At 40.6% G+C, this 16485-nt stretch overlaps 1 protein-coding gene across 2 annotated transcripts; it reads right to left on the reverse strand.

Annotated features, from left to right (window-relative positions):
* Positions 1–581: 581 nt before the first annotated feature.
* On the reverse strand, positions 582–15591 carry HORMAD1 (HORMA domain containing 1). 2 transcript variants are annotated; one of them, XM_026111560.2, is made up of 14 exons: positions 15525–15591; positions 14474–14525; positions 13754–13898; positions 13356–13419; positions 11314–11350; positions 10919–10939; positions 10794–10820; positions 10047–10114; positions 9468–9619; positions 8975–9234; positions 7751–7814; positions 4059–4135; positions 3181–3264; positions 582–1672 (listed from the first exon to the last, which is right to left on the reverse strand). In XM_026111560.2, exons 2-14 carry the CDS (start codon positions 14504–14506, stop codon positions 1592–1594), a joined length of 1113 nt encoding a protein of 370 aa, XP_025967345.2. In that variant the 5' UTR covers positions 14507–14525; positions 15525–15591; the 3' UTR covers positions 582–1591. The 2 variants fall into 2 exon arrangements, with proteins under 2 accessions (XP_025967345.2, XP_025967348.2); XM_026111563.2 differs by lacking the exons at positions 14474–14525; positions 15525–15591 and adding an exon at positions 11910–12057 and having other exon boundaries at positions 13754–13772.
* Between the last annotated feature and the right edge of the window lie 894 nt (positions 15592–16485).

Below are 16485 nucleotides of genomic sequence, written 5' to 3' on the forward strand. Positions count from 1 at the left end.
AGTGTTTGATAATTAAATCCCAGTCATCGGGTTCAGCGCAACAAACTGGAAATGAACTGCTCCGAATCCACAAATCCCTCTCCAAACTGCCACTAAAACCCGTGCCAAGGGCACACAGGGCTCAGGCTTTAAGGTAACCTTCTTGCCAATACAGTTAGTTTTCACCCCAAAAATGTCTTTTTCAACTATTTCCCTCCTCTGCCCTCCGGGATAACACAAGGAAGAGAGCCTTGCTTGGGAGCAGAGGGTTGCCACCGCTTCTGAGACAAAAGGATTAAAATATTGCAGGGCTGCACGGGGTAACAGAGAACCGGCTGGAAAACCCACCAGGCAGAAGGAAGATCCGCAGCTATGGGATGGACGCAGACCAGAAGACATCCACCACCTCTTTTTTGGCTCAATTTGTTCCCTGCTGCATCCCTTCACTCCCATCAGAGCCGGGCAGGGTCAGCCCCCATCCAGCCTGGTTCAAACAAAACAAAGCAGCCGTACCCGATCGAGCTAGAGCCCCAAAAATATTACCAGCATTTCATTAACCCCCAAAACACACTCCCATCAAAGAGGTCAAGAAACACGCAAACTATCGAATAACATTCTTTTAATTGAGGAATAGGATAAAAAGATGTTATAAAAAAACACCCAAGAAATGTTCAGCTATTCACATCCAGTTTAAACACAGCAGTAGCTCTCAGCCATACATAAATAGCTTCACTCCAATTCATTCATAGTACACAAAAAATTAACAATTAATTGTTTAGGAAAAATAAAAATGGCACCATTTGACTCCCGCAATTAATCATTTCACATACATACAGGTTTCTTTGTTTTTCAAGTGTTTCATCTTACAACATTTCAACAGATGCCTGCCACAAATTAGCACTCTGCTTGTAATTACACACATATCACATCACAGCTGTATGCACATCCTGCGTTTTGGCGTGAAGTATGAAATTGAAGATATGAATAATGCTTTTTATCTTGAGTCTGGTGTGTTGAGTCTGGAAGAAATGCATGGAATCGGGCCACCTAAGCCTCCCCAGTTCTGTTTACTATGCAGTAAAAAGGAAAATTGTAATATTGCTGTAACTGACAACAGTTCTCCTGAACCTGCTTGATAAAGCTCCAGAAATTAACCTGAGACTTCAGTTTTCAATGCCCTGTCAGACAGGTTCTGAACAAGAAGCCCCTAAGCGTTTAAATACAGCCCAGAAAGAGTGCACTATCAGTGAAATAACCTCACATTTCAGGTAATGAGCATACACAGTCACCATCAGGATTTAAATACAGTGTTAGCAGAGAATCAAATCCCCCCAAATCATCTTCATTATGGATGGTTTTTTCAGAGATTGCATCAGCAGTTAAGTATCTTCTATCTTTCCAGATGGCAATACAACCACCTATAAAAAAATAACTTAGTTTCTTCAACTGGGCTTGACAGATTTTTTTTGCCTTAGATATAAAATACACTGTATTTCGACTATAAATGAAACAGAACAGATCCCTAAATGATATTTAAATATTAACATTCATATTAAACAACAAATGGAAGCGATATTGAGATGAATTCTGTAAACAGCAGGGAGATGGATATCTAAAGCCGCTCCTTCGGTTCACTAATTTTTCTCCTTTTTGGCAGCACATCTTGACTAGAGAAGAGTTCAAACTGATCAACCTGTCAAGGAAAAAAAAATATCGCATTACTGGTTGTTGCTCTGCACAAACCCTGGCCTGCTCCATTGTGTAAGCAAGCGTAACATGGAAAATGCTGAACAACACTCGGTGGCACAACGCGTCAAAAGCTGTGCATTGAGCATCGAGTCCACGCCATTATCTGATACATGTCCAAACAGGTTAAGGCTGGAATAAGATCTGGATACTACATTCTCAAAGAATTTCTCACCAAATTTAGAGTAGTGAACGACAAACCTCAAAAATACTGCATGTGAACCTGAAGTTGGAAGTAAAAAATGGTCATTAAATACTCTAATGGTGTTAAGCAGTATTTTCAGAAATGACTGACATCTGAATTTTGTGTCTCTGCTTTGTGAATTTGTGGCAAACTCTGATAGCTCTTTTTAGAGATGTTTTATAACCCAGACCAGTTTCTCTTCTGGATTTCTTTAGAACATTTTGCTGAGGAACGGATTTTGCAACGTTCCCAAGCTTGGTTTTCATCAGCCTTTCCGGAAATAGAGCAACTATTAGTTGAGAAGATGATCACTGGCAACTATTGAGCAGCACATTATGAATCCTTATACAACTACTGTTCCCTAACCTGCATTAAAAATTAATGAAGAGCTTTCCTGAGTGGCGACAGGAAGGGTATGATTTTCCGTGGCCATGACATGTAATTTCCTCTCCTGACTGTAAATGATGAAGAGCATTTATTTATTTACTAGAATGGCAGTATTCACCCCACAGCTTCTTCTGAGGAAAACATACCAGTAACTCTCAATGCTGACAAGTAAGAGGTGCATAGAGGTGTAGTGAAGGGGCCATACAGGTACTGTGGCAAGTTCCCCACAGAGCAGAGGCTACAGTTCCAGGTTTATACAGACTAAAGGCTCCCCTTAGCCTTAAAACACTAAAGCTACCAAGCTCAGTTGATAATGGCAATGCCATCTCCTCAGGCCAAGCTCTATTCTGAAGACAACTTCTCTTCCACTTGTACAAGACTCCAGGAATCTGGCTCCTCACAGTAGCACAGACTAAGTAAGTCTGCTGCAATGTGAATAAGCAAAGAAATAATGGATTCTTCTTGGTATGAATGAGTCAGGCATCTGGGGTTAGAATTACGGCTCCGTGTTTTCCAAGTAAAAATCACTAGTGATCACGTGGCACGCTGGGCTGGGATCTCTACTGGCACACACTCGTGTCAACAATGGATTAAACCAGCAGGGAATTTGGCTAAATGCACTCTCAAGAAAATAAGTCAATCCTAATGAATCTTTCTCAACCTGTGTAACTACTGTAATGCTGAGCTTTTAATTTTTTGGAACAGACTTCCCTTTTTTTTGACACTAGGAATTCAAATGTTTGGAAGCTAATGAGAATTTTGTAAGTGATGAGAATCCTTCTTTCAACATGTATTCTATTAAAAATTAAGAGTTTTATTCTCTATTTGGAACAAAAAAGGCTTAGAAAGAGCAGAAAAAAATGAAATATAAAACTGATACTAACAGTGCTGGTTTGAAATATCTTTCCACTTCTTGTCCTGCTCTCTGACATGTGAAGTTCAGACGTCTTATGTGCTAAATGATCAACCTAAAATCAGAAAACAAATGTTTGCTTATGACAACAGTTAAAAAAAAAGTATTTTAGAGGCAGCTCCAGGGTTCAGCCCTGTACTGCACCAAGGGCTCTCGCTCTGCTCACCAGAACACTTGAACTGCCATTTAGCTACATGAGTATTGAAGTCAACAGAACTGTTCACAGCTAGATGTGTTCAGCTGCCCTGACAGATCAAAGCATCAGTGATATTTACACATTAAGTCACTTGCAGATACCTGGGGTTATTTTGCTAAGAAGTTTTTGCACAAGACATCTTAAGGACCTGTGTTTGAAGTATTCCTCCATGCTTATATTACACAATTTTGCTGTATTCATGAAATATAGTCTGTTCTGATTATTACTCAATAAATAGTTATCATGTTAGGCTTCAATCAACTTTTAATCAAGTATTTTGGTCTGTCAGAATATAAACAGAGAAATTTCTATTAGGAAAGGTATTTAACTACAACAATTTTACAAACATGGAAATTATTTTCCTAGTCCTTTTACTATTACTCAGATCATCTATTTGTTTTGAAAACAACAATTTCTGAACAAGAACAGAACAGCCATTTGTTATTGCTTTTTTGGTTAACCCTTTAGCATGTCATTTTTTTTTGTGAAAGACTCTGAGAAGTAAAATATAAATGCATTTTACTGTTGAAAATTCTGATGTTGGCAAATAAAGTTTCAGCAGGTAACCAAAATATAAAATGCAAGCAGCAAAGCAGCTTTGCAAAAGCTCTGGGAAAAATTTTAAGGGGACAGAAAGAGTACTATCTTCATACCTGAGGATTGGAAACATATGGATTTTGATTCTCTTCAGCCTTTGAAATTTCATCTTCTTCACAAGTTAAATTTGGTTCTAAAAGAAACATTAAATAACAAAGTACACAGTTGAAAATGCACTAACAGCATCTTAACACTGATGCTTTGACACAAAGAAAATATGCGCTTTAAAAATGCAAGCAATAGGCGCTTTGGAAAGGCTCTCCTCTGTGCTTGCAAGCAGCTAACTTTACCAAGCTCTTTTTAATCTTTAGCTCAGTGGTTCCAGTTTTCACCTACACGATTTCCTATCGCAGACAGGTAAAAGATATGCTTATGCTAAGTAGTATGGATTTACACAAAATATCCTTGGAAGAGCAGGCTCGATCCTGACTCTTCTTTATATATAGTATTGCTGAAGACTTGTCTACATGAGTGTTTACTTCAAAGTGAAAAGCCTCGCTGACTGTTTTGCCCGACAGAACAGGCGTGCAGCACTGCGTGGCCGCTCTGGCACAGCTCCTGCTGTTTCTGCAGCCCGTTGCCAGCAGATGGATCCCATTTTGTAACCCAGCCACACACAGCGGAGCAACTTTGGCTGCAGTTCCTGTGACTACAGTTCCCCTTGTCACTGCACGCAGCTGCACAAACAGGCCACGAAGAACGAGGAGGAGGAAGGAAGAACGAACAGTTAGTTCTGGAGAGACTGGGCCTTTTTTAACCCATGCAGCTTGTTTCTAGGACAAAGATCTAAGCATGAACTGGTCAAAGATGACTACACTTCAGCCATGGAATAGGCTTTATGAAAGAACTTCCAGGTGACAAACACATTTTTCTGACAAGCTCTACAAAAAGGCGCTGTTATAGCACGCTGTCAGGCTTGCCAGTCTTCCCCAGACTGCAGATCCTTAGCTGCATTGATGTCAATGAGAGAAACCTACGTTCATAATGATTACTTCTTTCCCCCTTCCTTGATCTCCCAGAAATCACCTCCATGACAGCTTTTTTTTTTTCATGTTTTTGGAACTTTAATGAATTTCTAAAAGTATTAGTTGTTGCTATCCCACTAGCTCAGTCAGTAGAAAAAACACTAGTCTACCAGTGGTGTTTCCTACATGTACTTTAAGTTTCAATGGGGTTTTTTTGTTTTTTTTTGTTTTTTTTTTCCTTTTTCAAGCAGTATGGAAGTAAGTTTGCTTCCTTGAGTAGCACACTATTTCTTGGAGGAAAAAAAAAAAAAAGAACTGCTAAGTGCCACTATTTAAGGACAGCTTGCACATTGCAGCCTATACAAACAGTGGCAGGCTTGAACTAAAGGACACTGCAATCCACTTACAAAAATCCAGGCTTGAGCTGCTTTGTCCAACTGCCTTTGCAACCACCCAGAAACCATGGCAACCCCAAGAGGCCAACAGCCTTGTTTGGGTCAAGAGGACCAAAAGCCTTGACATCAGCAGACTTGCTGTTTTTGTTATATGGAAAGTGATGTTTCTGCAAGTTTTTATGAAAGTTTCCGTTTTCTGAAGGCAGCAGAACCTGAATTATGCTTCAAAGGAGATGCGACTTCAGGGAACTGCTGAAGGAAAGTGAGTAGAGAGCAAGCAGCAGCACTAATGGGCTTTTCTTCTAGGTACCGTATATTCATATATCCACAGCTGCCTCTACCTCTGCTAGAGGAGAAAAAACCTGTAGGATTCTCATCCAAATACTGGCTTTTCCTCCAGATTTTGGTTTTGGTCATAAAATTCCTTTTTTATTTCACAGCTTGAAAGCTCTTTTATTTTAGTTATCTTACCTATTTTATGTGAGCATAGCAAGAGCATTTCTAAGAATACTTGTCTACATTATCTCTACTTTACATTCTTCCAGAAAGCCGCATGGTATTTCCCCTTCTTGATTTTTCTTTGCAACTTCAAAACGCTTTATGTACAGCAAATTGATGTTGTCCAGATGCTTTGTACGCAGCTTCTCCAAACTGAGCAAGTCAACAAGCAGTAACTCACTCTTTAGTTCCTTTGCTGGCCAAGCTCAATCTTTGCACAACCCCCCTAAATGTGAGGTGCTGCTCCTAGAGCCTCCCCACAGTTTCAGGGGACTCAAAGATGTGTCATTTTCTACTTCTCCTAAATTCTTTAACATCTTACTGAAGGGAAACTTCTGCTCAGAGATCACTAGCAGCAGGCAGCTGGTGCTCTCTAGGGTTTGCAGTACCGTGTTTTGGATTCAGGACACCCTGGGTCCGAATCCTGGGATGCTGATTGAGACACGAAGGTACTGCCGGAGAGCGTTTCTGGAGCTGGATGCGGTCAGGCTGCTGTTGCCAGGTCAGTCGTTTTATTTGCACTCCTGCTTTCAGAGCTCACAGAGGAGGACATCTATGATTCATGTAAGCAAGCAGCACAAATATCTACTTATAAAGGCTAAGAAAAATCTAACAAGACAGGTGCTGCTGTTTTTCATCAGAAATGATCAGCAGGTACTTCCTAATGTCCTGCACAGTGAGAAAGGCACAATCATTCATTTGATAACGAGGGAGAAGGCAACTTTGTCTTGCAGCGTTAGACCCTCAGAATGCTTCCTAAACATGAAATTTCATTTATAATCTGCAGATTTCTCAAATTTAATTGCCTTTTAAAGCAGTTATACCAGATTTTTTTTTTTATACAGGGTTAATATCATTGGTACCTTCTTGACAACTGCTTTGCAGTAGATTTCAGCTCAGAATTTGCTTTTTGCTGCTAGTCAAAAATTGCTTCTGTAGTTTCAAACTGTGTTAGGATTTTACTTGAAGAAACTCAGCTTGCTGAGAGCTGCACTAATAAGCATGCCTCACCAGAATTTGTACCTATTAAAAATAGGTAAGAAAATTCACTTTTGACTATCAAAATGCTCAACGTACCTTGGAAGAGAAGAGGGCACCCAAGTCAACCGTGTAGTAAGCTGCGAGAGAAGGCAGCTGGAAGAGTCACCCAAATAGCCAGCAGCACAGACATAACCACACAATCATTCATATAATGAAACATATTGAGATGAAATTACTGATTGTATCAGGAAGGGAAAACCACACTAATTAACCACTTACTTTGTACAAAGAAAAATATATCCATGTAAAAATATCTATCCATATGATATAATTTAGTCTACTATAACAAACTCCGCGTACATGAGCCCCAATTGTCTCACTTGATTCACGATTGTAAGGACTGCAGAATCAGACCATGGTCCTACTCTAGTCAAAGAGTAAGGAAAAACATGGCTGAAAGTAACATTGCTGCTGAATTTTAATGACTGAAGCTGTCAGGATACAGTCCACACACCTGCCACTTTAATGGAAATAGATCTGGACCTTTTTTCCCTGCAGGATTCTGCTTCACAGCTCTGCAGTAACACACTCAAGAGCACCTGAATTACTTCTGCAATCCTTATGCAGAAGTATATTAGTTAAAAAAAGTTTTCTAAATATGTAACCTATTAAATTTAGCTTTAATTCCGATAAGAATGAGAATTTACAATTTTAGAACAGAAAAATGAGAACATGCATATGATAAGAAAGTGCTTCACAGAACAAAACTGTGATAGAAGATAAAGGAAGAGTGATGTAGGAGAGGAAAATAAAGTGTTAGTTTGAAAATAGTATGTACATCAGCAAATTGAATCCTCATGTCAGTAGCATCAGAAAGAGGTACAAACTGAAAAAATACATGCAAGTTACCTTCAGCTTCTGAAATATTTACATTTTTCCTATCTTCCACTTTATTATCCAAGACAGGATCTTCCTAGATTAAAGGAGAGGTCTATCACTTACTGCAGACAAGTAAGAGGGTTCCTACTCACAGATGCTTAGAGCCAGATCTTATTAGATGGATTCTCAGTGGAATAAACTGCATTAAAATAACTGAATCTAATATGGAATGTACAGACCAGCTCAATGTTACTTAATTAGCAATACAAGCATACATTTAATCCACTTATCAAGAAACACATCCGTTCAAAATATTAAAATCGCAACAATAGATATTAAAACAAAGCTGTCAGTGCATCAATTACCACCTTTATATGATTGCCTGTGAAACAGCAACTCAGAGGCATAGGCAGATGGGGGAGGGCTGAGCTATCTCCATCATGCAGCCTACAGGCCCCTGGGTGCTGCTAATCGAGGGGGAGGGGCCACAGGCCCTGAAGCTCCGCCTCCTTCTCACCTATGGGGAACATACATCAGCACCTTCCCCACTCCTCCTAAAGGTATCCGCTGCTCGCCTCAGCTGACACCAAGAATACATGCCTGCAGTTATGGAAGCCTGCGCTAACGCAACCCCAAGAGTTGTCTCAGAGGCCCTAGTATCAACGGCTGGATCCACAATCTGTTGCGTATTTCATGCATTTGGTAGGTTTTTGCGTTTTTCTGGGCAGATTTCCTGGGCAGGGGGAAGAACAAGCAAAAAACCCAAGAAGAATCAAGTTTGGTGCAACTTCAGCTGTGCCATCACCAGCTCTATTTACTGCTGTACAGAAGCATCCCAGAAACCAAGTTTCAGAGCAAATCCATTGCCCACCAGTACTGCTTCCTGCTGCCATTTGTCTGGGACTGGTGTGGTGCTCCAAGCAGCACCATCACGAAGCTGCCACTCTACTTCTCGCCCTGCCACTGCCGCCCAGCCTTGCAGCGACATGACACTACCCACAACGCTACTGCTGACGAGCATCATGCACTTGTTCAATGCTGGCATACGCTTTAACAATGACAGACTGCTAAAAGGAACAGTAAAATTAAAACAAATATGCAGCAAAATATGTTATCTTGTCCAAATGTATCTGAAAACACCAAATGCTCTACTAAAAGCCTACCAAGAGATGCAGTAAAAGGATTACTGGCCCTTTGCTGGAATAAGAATCACAGAACATTTCAATATGTTACATAAACCATTTGAACTCTTACATTCCTGTGCTGCTTCTTCTGTTCTCCTGTATCATCTTTGTCCAATCTGAGCACCTGTAGAGGCACATTGGCGTCTCCTTGCTTTAGTATGCTTTTATCAGCATTTTCCATTCGTTGTTTTTCAGTTGTAACTTTAACTTTCAGCATATGAAAAGGCGTTGGCACTTCGCCCACATTTAGATGCATCGGTTCCCCCTCAAATATCATGCCCTCGCATTCACCTTCCTTAAAGCCAGGAGGCTGGTAATCGGGTGGTGTAACTGCAGAAGAGAATTTATGAAGTGTTATAAGGAAACATTTTCTTGTAGAAATCATTTTTGTGCAGATGAAATAGATCCTTCTCCTCTTTAAACATAAAGAGGTAGTCAAAAAAACCCTGGTCTTGGGGGAGGAGGGGTATTATCAATATTCAATTTGTACTAAATGAAGCTCCTTTCCCCTGCACAGTAGGGGGAACACACTCCATAAATCAAGATAACACGGAAAATATTACCTTCATCATAATAAAACAGCTTCATAGTCAAGCAAACATCATTTGGTAGCGGACCCAGGTTTTGCATCAGAACATAGATCTTGCGAATGAGGAGGACGCTCGCTTTCTTCGTGTCTGCACATGTGATGGTGGAATCGTTTTGTTTATTCTTACTAGAAACGGACAAAGTATTCAGATTCTTTATATAGGCTGAGCTGTATTAGTATTAAAATAAACCACTGTTTAACAGAATCTATGCACGTTAGAAAAAGCGTTTATCACACAGCCCAAACTTAACTGAAAAAGCCATTTATGCAAGAAGAAAGCTGGAGAAGTTTCCGCTAGGTAAGAACTCGCTACATTTCAACCATCTGTTTTAAAATAAGCAGCTTCCTTGCAAGTGTCCATAATCTGATAAAATGATTTGCCACATTTTCAGAGTATGTCTGGCTTAGTAGCATGTTTTCTTAAAATTAGCTGTTAAGATCCAGAATCAAGAAGAGACTGAACAGATAAAAACTCAACCAAGTTTTTAGTTAAGGCTGGTTTATCAAAGGGACTGTAAAACCACAGAGCAGAAGAAAGTCAAGATGAAAATACCTGCTGAAGTCCAGGAGTGGCCCATTGTGGGTGTATTTGAATTTGAAGTGGTAACATTCTGTAATTGTCTACAAAAAATGCACTAATTATTGAACTATCAGCTGTCAAGCGAAATACACTACTGCTGTTTCTTTTTGTCCAGTAATTTACTAATCTTGTATTAAAAAAAAAACCAATGTAATAATAGCTCCTAGCTCCTTTTTGATGAACAGCTTTCTAATGCTGTAACAATTAACCATTTTAATATATACAGTATAAAACTGTCAAATGAAAATCTTTAGTTCTTTCCAGGAATCACCATCGTAATGTATTTTGAGAGAAACTAAGTTTGAGTTCAGTTTCTAAAAGGAAATGTTCAATTCAAATTTGAATCACTATAAAAATATTTCACATCACACAGAGATATGGTGACACCCAGTGGCTAGTTAAAACATACTTTATTTCCCCCAAAGAAATTCCATAAATCTGTTACGCAGGGCTGGCAAGATGCATTCTTCATGGGCATTTAACTCCACAAATACACTTGGAATTCCTTGTACTTTCCTGAGAACAGCCTGATACTAGATACTCAAAGGCAACACACTACGTTGCAATTCTGATTAGCTCTAGGATTCCTACTTTCGGTATTTTAAAGCAAGTCTTTTTCTACATGTGTAAGTGCTGTTGCTTGTGTACACATATTTCATTATAAGGATGGATTATAAGGACTATCATTAGTCATCCCATAAAATATTCTGCCAGGTTTACCTGAGGATCTTCTGGATGGGTATAGACCTGTATTTTTAAAATAAAGACATGAAACCGATTAAGAACTGTACACATGTCTAAGCATTTACTTTAAAATGCAGGCCATACTTTTCAAAGATACTTACTGCTAGGACAATCATTCTTAGCTGTTGGGAGCATAATTAAAGAATAAAAAACACATTAAACAGATTTCATAGACCACTTCTTGCTTATTTCTTTAGCTCTGCAAATCAAAATAGGCCACTATAGTCCTGTTTTAAGAAAGCAAGCTTTTCATATGCTTAATTCCTGACCTGTTTAAGAAAGAACTTGCTCAGCTGGCTGAAGAAAATTTCTAGTTCCCCTGACTTTAATGCGTTTTTGCTTACAGAGAATATCTTCCCAAAATGTGTGCATCCCACATTGTAACATTTTAAAGCATAGTTATTCCATACCCAGAAAGTCCTGTAACTACTGTGGCAGCTAGTGGAATTATATAAATGAATGCTTCAATACATTTAAATTACAGTGGAAGACTTACATATTTCTTCTGCAAGGCATCATAGCATCCTAACATCCTGCAAAAATCAAATAATATTGTCCATCTACTACTAATTTCCATGTGCTTTGCTTCTGATTAAATAAAATATTCCCACAAAATGAAATTATGTTTAGTCTTCTTAATATTAAATTACTCGAGTAATAAATAATGCTTATTCTATTATTCTTTTTATTAGTAGTAATAGATATAAGTAATTACTATCTTTGTAACACCCCAAATCATCCTAATCTCTTTGCAGAATAAGTAAAAATATAATCTGTAAGTAAATAATTTATAAGTAAAAACGTAATGCAACTGTATACCCATCATTTTCAAACACTTTCTAACACATGTATTCATTAATCAGTAAGTTTAACTACTTCAACTGAATACGGACATCTCCGAAGCACAAAGGAGTCCTGTTATTGCTTTTATTCAGATGTTACGATTTACTTTTTGTAAAACATGCAAGAAGTAGACGAGTAACGAACTGAAAAACTCGCCCCTAATTTTTGCTAACATTTCTTTGGAATATAGGAAACAAGCAAGGAACTTTTTCATGCGTACACGATGCCGAGTGAAGAAATGCTGCTTACCTGTGAGCTCCAAACAGGCAGCACACACACTTCACCCAGAAACCAGAGCGTTTTCTTTTCAGCATCCACAGGCATGCCATGCCACTGCCCTTGCTAGTGTTTGGTGCGTGAGTGTAAGGTGACATTCGCTCGGTGCCACTTCAATTCTCTACCACAGAAGATCAATTAAGAAATTCCGGGTTACAGCGAGGAAGCCTTCCCTGCCCTCCCTCCGAGTACGCGTACATTCGAACTGTGGATGACCCAGTTATACCTCTTAACATCACAACTCAGACCCACATCTGCAGTGGCTGCAACCCCCTTCTGCTGAAAGCAGCATCTTTTCTGATTCCTAACCTGGTATTATCACAGGTACAAGCGGGAAAAGAACAAAAACAGCCTTTATGGAGGTAACAAAAAAAAAAAAAAAAAAAAAAAACCCACATCTTTGCAGTGCATGGATGCAGCTTGAGCTTTACTACAACATATGGAAGAACCTGTATGGAAGGTGATTCCACCTTCCTGCTTTCCTGAAAAAATGTGATGCAACCTGTAGGACAACTGAAGCCTGTGCATGAAATGGCTGCACCTGTCAGCCTAAGCTTCAGAACTGCAGAGCTCTGAGAACCACAGAAGCCACCCAAAATTTCCTGATGGAGAGTGAAGCCACACTTGGAGGTGCTCTGCAGTGAATTAACTGTAGGCAACAAACATCCTGGCAATCACAGAGCATCAGAGCAGGAAGAAAATAAGATAAGCAAGTCAATTTTCAAACATATGATGTAAGAAAACAAACATTTATCAGGTGCTCTTTGCCTTACAGATGTTTCCAAATAGCAGGGAGAGCACTCTGAACAGATCTCTACCATTATTGTGGGGAAACAAGCAAACAAAATCCCCCCAAATAAGTATCTCTGGTCTCACATGACAGGTTTACACTCAACTGCATGGATGTACAAGGGGACTACCATTTGCAGAGAGAATTCTGTTTTTTGGTATAACAGCTAACAGTACCGCTTTTTCTTATACAAGCCTGAGAGCAAGACCTTCAAAGAAAGGTAACAGGTTTAACTTTCATGAAAATACTGCATCTCATATTCAACTATGAAGGAATTACTGGCTAGCTTTTATTTATCTACACCTTGAGTAGTCACACACACCAATGAAAACTGAGTGTAAAGCATCATCATTCCATAAACCAAGATTTGTGCTCTATTAAGCAGCGAGCTGTAAGCCTTTCCAGAAAGGCTGTACAAGTCAGTTAATCTTTACTGAAAAGAACACGTTTCGATTTTCACATAGAAATCTGTACATAGTAGCTACCACGCAAAAAAAAAAAAACCAAACAAGGGCAGTTGTTCCCTTGCAGCAAGTAAGCTTTTTTTTAATAGCTGGAAACAACTAGGAAGGTAGTTTTCAGAATTTACACACTTTAAAACTGTTACATACACACTGAAATTAGCATACCATTTCACCAGCTGAGTTGATCCAGGACAGTTTCTGTCTTCCCTCAGAATTTTGACACAGAGATCTCAAAACAAACAGAAACGTTTTTTACTTATACATAGTTTATGCAACTACAGCACTAAAAAAGTGAAGTTCACTCTCTAAAAGCATATGCCAAAGAACAGACTAGAATTTACATTACCGACAGGTTTAGGCATAACTTTAATTGCCAAGTCAGCTTTGTCACTATCTTTAATAAAACCCAGCAATGATTGTATTAGCCATTTTCAATTGCTATAATGAAACTTTACTATTATCTTTAGTTTGAAAGAGCAAGGGACTTTAAACGCACTCGTTTAAGCTTCACAACATCCCTATGACAATAGACCATGCAGAAAATCTTGGAAACAGCTCATTACCATCCAAGTATCTTGTTCCATAGGCGCTTTCAGGGAAGATTCCTCTTAGATATGTAATGCAGGATACAGCTACTGCTAGGAGCCTCTTCACTAGTATCAGAGACTGCTGTTCAGTAGATATTTTATTAGGAAATACAACTGCATTCTGAAAGTTAGAGAAAGGAAAGTATTAGTCTCTTCATCTCTGTTACAAAAGACTTATTTTTGTTGACATTTGAAAACAAATGAAAAATGCTTTTTTTGCTCATTAGCTTGCTATGCACTCTTCTCTCGATTTTTTTTTAATAGCGAGGAAACTTATGCGGAACATATGGATAAATAATCCTTGCTCTTATTCAACAATCTCCAACTTGTGTCATGTCCACCATTCCAAACCTGTGCAGACCGCAATGCGGTCCACTGCCTATTTAATTTTAAGTTAATTAACAAGTACAACTTCCAACATTTATAGAGCTAAGCATATTCTTAACACTTTGTATTACTACCATCTTAAGCCGTAGCTGATTTCTACCAAATGTATAGCTGATTTCTACCAGATGTGTGGCCACAAAGTTCAATCTTTTTTGCTACTAAGCATCTCTCTTAGAGAAAAATCAAATTAGCCTTGCTTTTCAAGTGCAGAAAGCTTACAAAGCACCTAGGTGCACTAATTCAGCTAAAATCCACTTTTTTTCCTGATCAAGATAGTCTACTGTGCTGAAATACATAATAAAATTATACCATCGAACTCTTTTGCTTCTGAGCCGTCGCCATTTTGCTGATACTGTTCTGTCTGATAAGAAAACATTTGTATTAGTACACATACTACCACCGTTCACGAGTGCATGTGAGCCCACGTTGTAGCCCATTTTAACCGTTCAGTACCCAAACCTACGAACCTTCTTGCACAGTGAAACCATGCAAGATTCTTCATTTAAGAATCAGCAGTATTAGATTCTGAATTTTCACTTAGAACTGTTAATTAAGAAAGAAGCTGCACTAGCTGAAACTTAAGAGATGGCTGCACACATGCACGAGTGAATGAGCACAGACCAGCCGTAGCCCAGCCACCATCTCCCTCTAGTGTACATCCGCACAGACCTCCCACAACTTCACAGCGCTTGGTAATTAAAATATTGTGCATTTATATAAAGCACAAGCCTTTGAAAGAGACCCTCCAAAGCATGAGCTGGCACCAAGCCTAACAGATCTTCAAAGGACCCTAAAAGATGCTCTCCACATTGAGGCCGTCTCCAGGCAAAGTCAAGCGATCACTTCTGAAAGCCGCCTCTAAGCTTGGGCTGTTTTCTTTCACAATTTCAACAAAAATACATAAAACATCCCCTTCTCTGGCTTTTTATCCATCCGCATGTTGATTAAGCCTGTAACCCTCCGTGGTGTACACTCAGTATAAACCTTCCCCATTTCCTGCTGCCTGAAAAAAGGAGACGCATCCAGGCTTAAGGACGGCAGAAGCACCTCAGTCCAGTGTATCCTTCTCCCTAAGCAAGTAGATCCCCTTTAGTTGAATCCCCGTGAGTCCGGCTCGCTCAGGGCAGGGTTGGACTCAGCCCTACAAGAAGAGCTAACATAAAGACCCCTGCCCAGTGCTACCATCCCCGGGGAAGGCGGCCTGCCACGCCGGCAAGGAAAATGGCCACCCGCAACCCGAGAACAACCAAGGAGATGGAAGCAGAGGGCAAAAACCGCTCAGGGAAGGGCTGTGCCCTGCCTCAGCCCCGAGCCAAGCAGCTCACAGAGGGTGAATAGCCACCAGGGAGGAGCCCCGCACCTGCGGGCGGCCCGGCCCGGCCCCTTCCGCGGCAGCACCACCCTCCCCACAGCACCGCCGCCGCCACGCACGTCCCAGCGCCCCCCGGCCCCCGCTTTTATAGGGCGCGGAGGGGCCGTGCGCAAAAGGGGCGGGGCTCCCCCGTGCCCGGCACGCGCCGCAGCGGGCCGTGCGCAGCGCCGCCCCTTCCCGCCAATTCCCTCGCGAGGGCCGTGCGCAGAGCCCCCCCCTTGCTCCGCCATTAAAGGCCATTTCTCCCCTTTTGCATGGAGTTTTTGCCCCCTTTTCACCTCCCAGTTCTGCGTTTTGCCTTTCAGCGCTCCAGAATGGGGGGAAAAACAATCACATCCAGCCCTTCATGCCTCTCTCCAGTACCCTGCACCAGGCCCCCGTGGCACGCCTCACCCTTGCCCCCTCTCCGTGCCCAGAGCGAAGACTCCTCAGCACCGAGGCTTTTCTTCCCCTTCCTCTCCATGGCCGAAAATTTGCATGCTCCTCTCCCCACTTTTTGTACCTGAAAGAAGCATTTTATCACCCCATAGCATTTTAACAAGCAAAATGTTAATATATATTACTCTTGCCATTGATGTATATGGATTCACTGCTGGGTGCAGCTCGGGGGGGGGGGGGCTATCAAATGGGTCCACCAGAGCGTTTTTGCTCTATTTTGTTTTTCCAAGGATTAGATCCATCCAGTGACATTTGCAGGGAAACGCCCCACGAAGCCATGCCACGAAACTTGCCTCTTTCTTGCCTCACATAACCTTTTTTCACAAAAAGGCCGACTAAGAAATCAGTAATGAGTTCGCTTCCTAATAAATGGATGCGATAACAGAGTTTCGTGGCCTTTTTGTGTTCATATGAAGACTTTGTGTTTTGACTCTGTTGCATGAGAGTCGTGGCCCGTCGGAGCTTCGCCGGTTGATGCCTTTGCTGAAGATAATGATGTTTTTTGTCCCCT

Source organism: Dromaius novaehollandiae, chromosome 29 (assembly GCF_036370855.1).
Source record: "Dromaius novaehollandiae isolate bDroNov1 chromosome 29, bDroNov1.hap1, whole genome shotgun sequence".
Taxonomy (NCBI): Eukaryota; Metazoa; Chordata; class Aves; order Casuariiformes; family Dromaiidae; genus Dromaius; species Dromaius novaehollandiae.